Raw genomic sequence first — 10,905 nt, 5'->3', positions numbered from 1 at the left:
GAATATACACAGCCGCTGTCTCTGTGAATAGGTTAAATGTAGGAACGAGGGATGAAAAAAAGATGATAATAGGATTAGAAAAGAAAGGTGGAACTGCAAATTGTAATCTATTGTAATATAATTTGAAACTTTGTTTTTTAACAGTGCCGACGCCAGGCGACGTGGAAGCGGTGCTCCTGGTGAACATCAAGGGGTGCGGCTATCCGCCGATCGTCGACTGCGAAAACTTCACCCGCGAACTAGGCTACGAAGGCGCGAAATTCCCCTGCCATTACAGCCGCGTGAACGGCAGCATAGTGATGGCGAACTATAACCGCGAGGCGCAGGTCACCACCATCATACACTTCTTCGCGGCGCCTTTCGTAGTGACTCTCGCGACCAGCGTCGCTCTGTGTGTGATGCACTGTGACTGCAGGTGCAGTCCACCGCCACGGCATTCGTCGCGAGGAATGAGAAGAGGCAGGGGCAACGATCTCAGGTAATGTGACTTTAAACATCGGTAAACCATCTAGTGTCCCTGTAGAACGTCTATCTTGTTGCCTGTTCCGAATGAACTTCTGGGAGTATAACTTGTTAGAAAATGTTCCATCGACTAGGTCTTAAAATTTGAATCTATAACAACATGAAAGTGCGGATCTTAGATTGTTTAGATCATTATAGTCAGCATACAAGGGGTTGCGATTCGAGAAAGTTGGTAAACACTGGATTAGGTTTTAAGCTTTCAAGGGGGAGGGAACGGCTGGGATGTCGACAGTAGATCGGTGAACGTTTCATTATTCATTGAACTAGTACTTGAAGAGCACGTTTCCTCTAGTGAATTGACAATGATCAACGAAGACGTGGAATCTTTCTCTTTCCAATAGTGTTTCGTGCTTCGAGAGGAAGATTTTGAAGTTAGAATTGTCACGTGGTGAGATTTAAAATCGGGAAGAAGTTGGAGATAAATATAGGATACGATGATTGTTTGAAAGGAGAATGAAAGCTAGGCAAGTTGCTTTGGGAATTTCGAGGTATAATGCGAGTATAAATTTGAATTCAGATGGTTGGTGTATGGAGTACAAAGTGGTTTATTAGCGCAGGTTCTCAAACAAATCTTGAAGCTCAGGTAAATACGATTGTTCAAATATTAAGATTGACTGACTTGCTTCTATGTGCGGCATGTTGTACGTAGATGAGAGAATTATTAATTGCAAAACAAAAGCGGGTGTAATAAAGATATTTCACATGCATGGTGATAATTTTTCTATTTTTCAACGAAAATTTAAAAAGAATCTTTATACTCTTAACAAATATTGAATTTAGTTTCTCCTCTTACAAATGGTATACTAAAAATATTTAAAAATAAAATGGTAACATACAAAATTTATAAAAATTTTGAAACGTTCTTTAGTATTTCAATTTTTACAAGATTATTATAATTTATCGTTATATTTTAACATTTTCTGGATATTTATGGTTTTAATAATCTATGAAATATTTCACTTGTAGAAATTATGATTTTTTATTATTCTTCTTCTTAAAATAAAAGAAGTGCAAATTTAAAATTTATTTGTTTTGTTCGTTCTTTATTGCACTCGGATGTCCAGCGTCTAACGTATACAAGAACGTGACAGGAATACATTTGATGAAATCCTTCGACTGATAAACATCGAACGTGATACCGCTTCAGACTGTTTCATCTCGTTAAACACGGGGAAGGAAAGAATTCCCTTATAAAGGGTATCGATCGTATCGTTAGTGATTGAGCGTTAGATCTGGAATTTTGTTAACCTATTGATGGATTTACTGTTGCGAGAGATCGTGAACGTACTGTCAATGAGGCAAAGTATCGGGCTAAAAAATAATAGGAATGTTTCTCTTCATTAGATGAAAATTGGTTAGACAGCTTTCGAAATAATTTTCCTTCGACAGAAACGAAAGGATCTTCTGGTATTCAGGCAATGAGATGATAGGATTATGATTTATCAACCACGTTTACCAATATTTAGCAGATATTTTAATCTTAAAGGTTGAAAATACTAATAATAACATCGAAGAATAAAGGTATGCTTTATGTACAAAAGAACAGAAAGCACTTACTAATACAATTAAAAGTATATATGTAATTGTCATTTACATAAAAATTATTATATTCATCTTTGTTATTCTAGCGGAAACAATTGCCGTAAATTGATGTCGACGGGTATATTTGTTAATTATCTTCACGCGGTTGTAAAATTCGATGGTCGAGGAAGGTTCGAAGAAACGAACGTGCATTCTAAAACAGCATTTGCATTCCACAAATGCTCTGTTTGCTCGAAAAATACGGGCGCATTCCGCACTCAAGCATAGTTACATATTTAATAACAAAGATACGAGTTCGTCTTTCATTTTATCGTTAGCCCACGGGAGCGTGCTTTATTATGCGGTATCGCGAAAAAAAAGCTCTCGAGGCTTTGCTTTAAACTCGAGTCTGCTCCATTACAGGCCACTGCGTCACTGAGGCCACTTTTCCGAGCCTTTCGACTTTTTGACGTGCTTTTTGATGGATCTCCGCCATTCCCCCAAATTATTCACCGCGTATAACCAACACGCTCGTATAATTACTGGAAGGATAACATTTATTACGACGTATAGAATGAAAATTAGGTATCGAGTTCTATTGAAAGTTTTTGCGTTTCTTGATAATAGGTCTTCCGAGTTACTATGGATTTCTCATCTCTATAATATAGTACTACGAAGGAAATGATCTAAATAAGCTAGATAACTTTTGCAGAACCTAATATCTATCTTTGATTATATTTCCAAATCCCGAAATTACAAAAATGAGGCAACAAAATCGATTTTCATTCTCTGACGTGCTTTTAACGAAATAGTTTGTATGCTATAACCACACAGGAAGTAACATCTATAAATTTACAGCTAGTATTCTAAAAGATGCATGAACATCAGTAGGCAAAGAGAGAAAAAATATCTTACTCTTTCTCTTGTCTTTTAACAAATATATGCCATGTCTAAAATTATTCAAATATAAAATTCAAAATACCTACATACCAACAGCTGGCTACAACGTGCTCGAACCTTTGCTACAGTAGACAGAAAGTCAAAATCAAATGCAAAACGAAACAGAAAAAGAGGAAATATAGAGCCGGTAAAAAACAGTTTGGCACAGTTCTTGATTTACGTTAAAACCCGACTGACACAAAGGGAACCAGACAAATATACACACAAATGGCGGGCTCATAAAAGAGCCACGAGAGTTACACCGTGATGTCAGCATATCGTTGGACGAAAGAGGTCGTGATTCCTGACCGAAAGTCGAGACATGCCCATTTTAAACGTCGCGATCGTTTGCCGAGCATCCTGCAGGCTCATCATGGCCGGCGGCTTGTTATTTTCCTGTCGTAACCCGTTTGTCATCTTTATAGCTGCCGCACGGTATACTGTATCGTGGTTGGTATTAGGAGGAACAGGCTGGATGCTCGCGCGAAAAGGATAACTCAGACGCACCACTAACCTGGACCATGATATATCAGGCCTGGATTAATCGACCAAACCATCGCCCTTCTTCCAGTTTTACCGCTTCCTCCCTCTTTTCATGTCCTCCAGATCCTTTGGCTTATGAACTCATCGCTTTATTGCTCTTGGATAACGTTTCGCGAATAAATCTTTCATTCCTCCAGCGAGTGGCGTGTCGCTCGGTTTACTCGCTTATTTATTTTCCGCGATACTTTTGATGGAAATTTAGTTACTTTATGAGCACGACGTTTTGTCTTTTATTATTTCAATTTACAGTAGTTATAAAAAGTATCGCCACACCATTGTGTTTGTTATAGCATTTCTGACAGTAGAATATTTTTCAAGATGATCATTGGAAGTCTTCTTCTTATCATCTCTAGATGCACATCTTGTTCATTTCTCGTTAACTTTAATAACAGAGAAAAATTTATTTTTATTTCTGTGTACTAGACTGATACAAGCAAAAGCCGGAATACTTTTCAAGATGATTTTGAGTCCCTTTTTTATCATCACTAAGCACGTCTTCAAACCATATAAATATCTTTTATGGCTGCTTCTTCTTATCTTCAACGGCAGCAACAACAATTTAGATCTTCGTTCTAAGTAAAACACATTACACAAAGCTGAAATGATCCTTTAAGTAAAAAAATACGATGTTTCGAGTCACTTGCCATAAATACAGATCTCGTAACATTCGAAATATTATACCATTCTACATATATTCCCTATTATTTCTCAAAGTATCATCCGCTCGTGCTTTTAAGCTATCCCAAAATTCATGCAACGGATATAAACCACCCTTGGTACCCGATATTCCATGGGTTTCTTCTCTTATCTCACCTTTCCATGAGCAGGAAATTCGAAAGGGAAGCTATTTTAATAAATTTTCAACTGTTTCACGTATCGGCGGTCGAATGCTAAGTGGCGCAAAGCGAAAAGCTCGTTGCGAAACGAATTTTTATTTGGTCAAAAGGGAGGCGACGTTTTGTCGAGTATTCAAGGTCTCGCGAGGTGATTTTGAACCACAGGCGGCGAATTTGTTTAGGAGCATACGAAATTGACAGAAAAGAAGCGTAAAACGTCATGGAACTTTTAATTGGAATGGCGTTCCAGAAGACTCGCGAATTGTTCCCTTGACACCTGTACGAGGAAAGAGAACTCGGGAATTCGTTTCAACTACATGTTCGACCTTGTCATCTGCAAAAATGCAGTAGTTGGGACTGGGAAGTTCAGAGCATGTTCGAATTACCTCGAATGTGAGAGAACAGCGTAACTTTGCGTCGTTTTGAGCAGTTTCGCTTCCAGTGTTGGAATTTCTTGAAACTGATTTGCTACAAATAGTTTTAATAGCATTGGAGAATTTCTCATTGAAAAGTAGTAATCCTTTCTTCTGGAAACAGTAATTATCAAACTATTCTTTATTGGAACGGGCGAATTGGACGAATGGTTCTTCAAAAATTATATGACTGTACTCATTAAACGATTCTGAAACTTTCGTCGAAAAAATGTCAGCCTTTAAATTTTTACAACCACGTGAAGAAAGATCGTATAATAATAAGTTGATGCTTTCGGACTATGATTTTAAATAGACATTATGGTATTTTGGAATCTTTATGGATCGTATTATGTACGGTTCAGACCGAGTATGGTTTATATCCTTTTACATTATTTTAGTTCTTCCACTTATAAAGTATTCACGATAAAAGAAGCTTGTTTCTTGACGATAACGTTAAAACGTGTCTAGTAGAGGATTAAAGTAGAGTCGAGGATGTAATGATCGCAATTATTAATTGTTTTAAATAATTAATGTTTGCCTTTTCTGCGAGCTATTGGAGTTCCATCGCTTCAAACTATAAAACACTTGCAATAAAGATGTAATAACTCCGAGATACAAAGGAAGTACTAACTAGCAGACGGTTGAAAAGTTTGTTCAAGTTTAACTTTATAACTGGATACATCCGGATCCCTTTGCTTTATTCTCCAGTGTTCTCTTTGTTTTTGATTAATATTATCCAAGTAATAAACAACTCGTTCTCAGCCTGTTCCATACAAAGTAATTGAGCATCGTGTACACTGCTTTAAAATGAGAATGTTGCCTTACGCTGTCTGACAGCAATAAATTTTACTAGAGCGTCTAGCGATTTTATACTAATTTTGCTCGTGAAATTTGCGTATTTTATAAAGATATATGCTTATCATATATGCTATTATTCAAAAAATCTAATGTCTAAAGTCATCATTATATCTCAATACCTCTTTCATAACACTAACACCCGTATTTCCACCAGAAAATAAATTTGCAGAATTAAGCATTCCCTTTCAATTTTAAGAAAACATAATAGTATCCATTATAGAACCCTATTCTTCCGAGAACATATTCGTTTTTCTATGGTAATTATCTACCATTTCCGAAACATTAATTCAACATGAGCAATCATTCTCCCGTGATACCCTTTACATTTTCCATTAAATATGAACCAACAGATTCAAGTGCACTCGTCTTAAAAGAAATTAATAACGACGAAGCAATTTCATCCTTCCAAAAACGTATTCATTATTTTGCAATAATTACCTCGTCGTTTAAACATTCATAACATTTTCTAAACGCTCTTTTCTTTTCTAATTGCCTATTATTCTTCAAACATCTATCCCTAAAACTGTTCAACAAGTCTCTGGCGAAACCAACTCCCGCATTTCCCTCAAAAAAATTGATTCAAGCATCCACTCTAACTGCTAAAAAAGAACGTCCTTCTTTGTCGGAGAAAAACGGACATCGAAAATGTTGCTCGAGCGTATCCTCTAAAGGAACCTCTTTCCAAGAAAGTACCTACAAATCTGCTTGGGAAAAACGCACACCACCCTCTTAACCGACAGTTCCATTTCCTCTCCCCAGATCCATATTACACCTTACAATACGAGGTATTCGATATTCCCCTATATACCTCCCGGCTTGTGCCTAGCCCGCGAAATTACGGTTTCGATCAAACTGAATCAGTCTCACGGCGTGGCTTCGAGGCCGCTCGCACTTGCACATGCACCTGCATACAGGCAAATGCGGTTTCACAATCGAACTTCTCTCCTATGTACGCGTACATATATACACATGTATATATAGGATGTTCATATTATTAGTTTTCAACATCTCTGGGGTAAATGATAAATTCACGAAAAAAATGGAAAGAGAAGTTTCATTCATAGTTTAATTGGTTTAGTAATATTTTTAATATCTACGATATCTAGTATTTTTAATATTAAATTTATAAATAATTATAGTATAAAAGATATACTAGAGAAACTAGAATGAAAGGTAGAAAAATAATTATACAGTATTCCTCGTAAGCGTTGACTTTGAGAAATGAAATGGCAAAGAGAATTGGTTTGAGAATCTTTTAATAATAAAAAAGCCAGACAAATGCCCACGAATGTATCGTAAATCTATAAAATTTCTACGAAAAATTACCGTTTAGAAATTAACCATCGTATATAGAAAATAATCGGACTTTGTTCTCTTGTAGTTTCCTCATAGATCTGTCACTTGTAAGAATAATACTGGAGACTAATTGCGTGAACATCCTGTATACACAGCCAAAACATGCATACCCATAAATCGGAATGCAGTTTCAGATGACATGGCTGGTGTTACGAACGCTTTGGAAGCAGTTATCTGGCCTGCCGTTAGGCATGATTGTAGTTTAATTACTTCTGACGCAGACTCGCAGATTTATTCGAATCCCAGAGCACCCAGCGGTACGAATCGCGTTGATCTTATTTTTTGTGGTAAAACGTCAGGAAATTGGAGCGTAGTCAAGGTTCTAGTGGTTCTACGGGGATTGCAAATGTAACAGCTTTGAAAGATACTTTTAACCGGTTGATTCCAGTGGTAGTTTGTTGTAAACACAAATGGAGATTTATTTGAAGCTTTGCTTTACACTGTACTGGTTAAAGTTTAATGGTGGTATTTGTAACACGAAACAGTTTGGACTGCCTTTTACAATACGTCTGTTAATAAATCTTATCCTCTGAAAGTAATCCCTCATTAATTATCAAACGAATTTTTAGAATTTTTCTTGAATTCATTGAATATATATTGAATGTATATTTGTACGATTAAGTTTTTTCATTGAGGTAATTTCTCACTCTAGTAATAAACAGTATACTGTATATTTTTCGTTATAAGACAAAGTAAGAATTCTAGACACGTTATTTCCTTAAATTGTTAGATTACAGCTTTCCAAAAATAGATCAACAAAGTTACAAATCGTTATTTACAAACTGCAGAAATTGGGTTTTCCGTTTCCATTTTCATTCACGATTAAGCTGAAACACACTATACTCCCTCTAACTTTCCTCTTACCAACTAAAATTACCGATGAAGTCATCCCCCAAAATACAACTAATTTAAGAACTCAGTTTCGCCCTGTGATTAACTTAACAATTACTGAAAATTGCAAGTTTCCTACAATAACCAGGCCATCGAGATTTCAAAAAGATGAATTATATGGTTAACGAATCGGCATTAAAGTTCCCACCACACCGCATGGCTTTGTTTCTCGCGCTGTCTGCGCCGCGAGAAAACATTTCCGTAATATTGCAACGCAACCCTGGTGAGTTCGTTGTCGATCGGCCTGTAACGAAGGAGAGTTGTTGCCGGAGGAAACAATGCGAGACTCGAAATGCGGGTCACGGCTCTGTCCTTCTCGAGAACACAGTTTCTTCCCTCTGAGTTCGTCTTGTCGCGCTTTAAAATTATCCATCCGAGAGGGATATGTTTCGCCCAGGTCGCATTAGTTTCGTCGAGTATACATACAGTAGTTCACGAAAGTATTTAAACTCCTACCATAGAAAACTTTTATTTCTAAACTTTTATGACTTATTGTACGTGTTATAAAGAACATTGTAAAATTTCATTAACGCTGTCATGACTACATTTATTAAAATCGAAACCAACCTGATATAAAAGCTATAACACGTTTACTATAAATATATATTTAGTAAAAAATTAGTACAAAGTACGAACATAATAAGCGTTAAAAATGGTTCCATTGAATATTGAGGATTATTAATATATTAAAGGAGAATTTATAAAATTGTATTGTAAACAGATACGATGTCAACTTTATACAAATTCAAGGCAACGATCCATAACTATGTATAAAAAAATAAAATCAATAATGATATGTAATATCTGTAAAGTTGAAAGAATTCAAGGTACCGAGTCAATTATGACGTATTAATTCGAAATCGAACACGTAAATAACGTATAAGCAAAAAGATAACCATTACATTTTTGCCATTTAGATTTTTATGAATGTAAATGTTTCGAATAAAAATTATGAATTATTTAACCGATGAATACGAAAGAGATGAAAATACAGTTTCACTTACCGTTGAACCACTGTATAGAAGGTCGCGCGAAGCTAGTTCCTCCATTCGATAAATGAAACTTTAATCTCCGTGGAAATAAGGTCAGACTTCAAGTGGCGACGTATAGTGGATTCATCTTTGCTTTGGTTAAACAGTCAAGCACTTTTAATAACTATAAACTGCGACATATTGGTTGCTTTTAATCATTTCTTCGAACACATGTTTCACTTTGCGCGGCCATTGTTACGAGACGAGCGTTGGTTTGTTGCGTTTCAAGTTACACGTATCTCGGTTACACACAATTTTGGATCCTTTTGATTTACGAGTATGGTTAGTGGCAAGCGTATATTTGTCATCAAGCATCGAGTTCCAGAAACGTCGATTTCGGTCCGTTACTTTATCCGCACAAAAAATGTGGCATACGTGCTCATAGGCGCGAACGGTGGCGTGACTCGAGCGTAGTGGGGGTCGTCACCCAGAGAAGACAAAGAAAAGATCGAAGGGCAGTCAGTCTTATTTGAAGATTCTAACAGCATACATCGAGAGGTTCTGACGAATAAAATTAAAGTCGCTTAGTCGTAACGAATTCATCGAGAGATATGGCGAAGTCGGATCGAATTTCTGTAACACGTTAATTGTACTCATCGCTAAATAATTTGTGACGTTTGCATTATAATATTAAATATTGTTAAATATACAAGTTTCTATTAACCCTGTTAATCCAGTGTTAATCATTTGAACTACCTCTGTTATCTTAATCGAAACAGGGGAACGACTAAATCGCGGCGTTGGTTATCCGAATCGAATCGTAGCGAGAATTTACGCCTCTCGCTGACGTGTTTTCCTCGCGACCGCGTCTCTCCGCGAACGGTCGTTCTATTTTTATGGTTAAATAGACGATATTCATATTCAAAATATCATAATATTAATCTTTCTATAATGTAAAATCTTATTTTGATAGATATTAACCTTATTAAATTAGGATCATTAATATCCCGTTCATAATCTAAAACATAATAAATAGCTTCGTTAAACATAAATTTAACCGATGTGTTTTCCCTCCGCGATATACAATATATTTCTTCTTAATTCTATAATAATAATTTGCATCATAAACGGTAACGGTTATTGTCCCCCTAAAAAGAAGCCAGGACTTCTATCATTCTTCATTACAGAGCCAAACAGCTGCAAAAGTGCATCGGAGAAGTGTGTTGGACGTTGTCCAAAGAATCAAGGAAAACTTCGTAATTAGTATAGTACACTAAGATATCAGACAAGCAGATCCTGGAGCAGCGTATTTACTCGAAGCGATTAATCTTCGCCTAATACATCGATTCACAACGGTGCACAAATTACCATCACTCCATTAATTCATCGTTACTTCCAAACTTCCGTTGTGTTCTTGTTATCGACTTCCGAAATTTTTTCGATTAATTGTAATGGTGGACAAGAAGCATATGTCGTGGCAAATAGTTCGAAAGATAAAGTGGTTCTTATTCTTTTGTTTCTTGAAACTGTTAGAAATAATTAAAAAATTTATCGGAGTTAAAGTAGATTATTATAAAGTTGAATTTTAATTCTTTAACTCTTCTTTATTGAAACTTCTTATAAAGTCATTATAAAGTCATAATAAAATTTATAATATATGGGTGATAATAACATCACATTATAAGTTGCAAATAGTCTTCCTCTCTAATTCGTAAATATACAAAATTCTGATTTCTAGAAAATATCATAACTGGTAAAATGGATTCGAGAAGAACTCGTCTCTAATTTGCATAAAACTTGAGATCCAACAATCTTATTTTTCTGCTCATCGCTGTTAACGATGTATTGGATTAATGTGACAACGTGTCTCCGATGATTGTATTGGAATTAAACTTACGTGAAAGATTCGAGTAAACTGTAATCCTTTTCTCTGATAAGTAAACGAAATCTCAGTTATAGGGATTTATACGTCAGCAGATAAATTAGATCCAAGAGGATATCGTTCTTACTTTGCATAGAAATGAAGGCGATCCACCAACTTTGCTAATTATTCGA

The 10,905-nt window shown here is 36.0% G+C and overlaps 1 protein-coding gene across 5 annotated transcripts in view; it reads left to right on the top strand.

Annotated features, from left to right (window-relative positions):
• Positions 1-10,905, top strand: part of LOC132911028 (protein tipE) — a 232,202-nt gene that overhangs the window by 173,435 nt on the left and 47,862 nt on the right. For 3 of the 5 annotated variants that reach the window (XR_009658898.1, XM_060967354.1, XM_060967355.1), the window contains 2 exons: positions 145-478; positions 1,040-1,105. Coding sequence is in view for 4 of the 5 variants with exons in the window: in XM_060967354.1 (XP_060823337.1) it covers positions 145-478; positions 1,040-1,105 (400 nt within the window). In the remaining variant the exon portion in view is untranslated. The remainder of the gene's footprint in view (positions 1-144; positions 479-1,039; positions 1,106-10,905) is intronic. The other 2 variants (XM_060967356.1, XM_060967357.1) reach the window with 1 other exon arrangement.

This window comes from Bombus pascuorum, chromosome 9 (assembly GCF_905332965.1).
Source record: "Bombus pascuorum chromosome 9, iyBomPasc1.1, whole genome shotgun sequence".
Classification (NCBI taxonomy): Eukaryota; Metazoa; Arthropoda; class Insecta; order Hymenoptera; family Apidae; genus Bombus; species Bombus pascuorum.
Note: the sequence above shows the minus strand (reverse complement) of the source record. Positions and strands in the feature narration are given on the sequence as shown.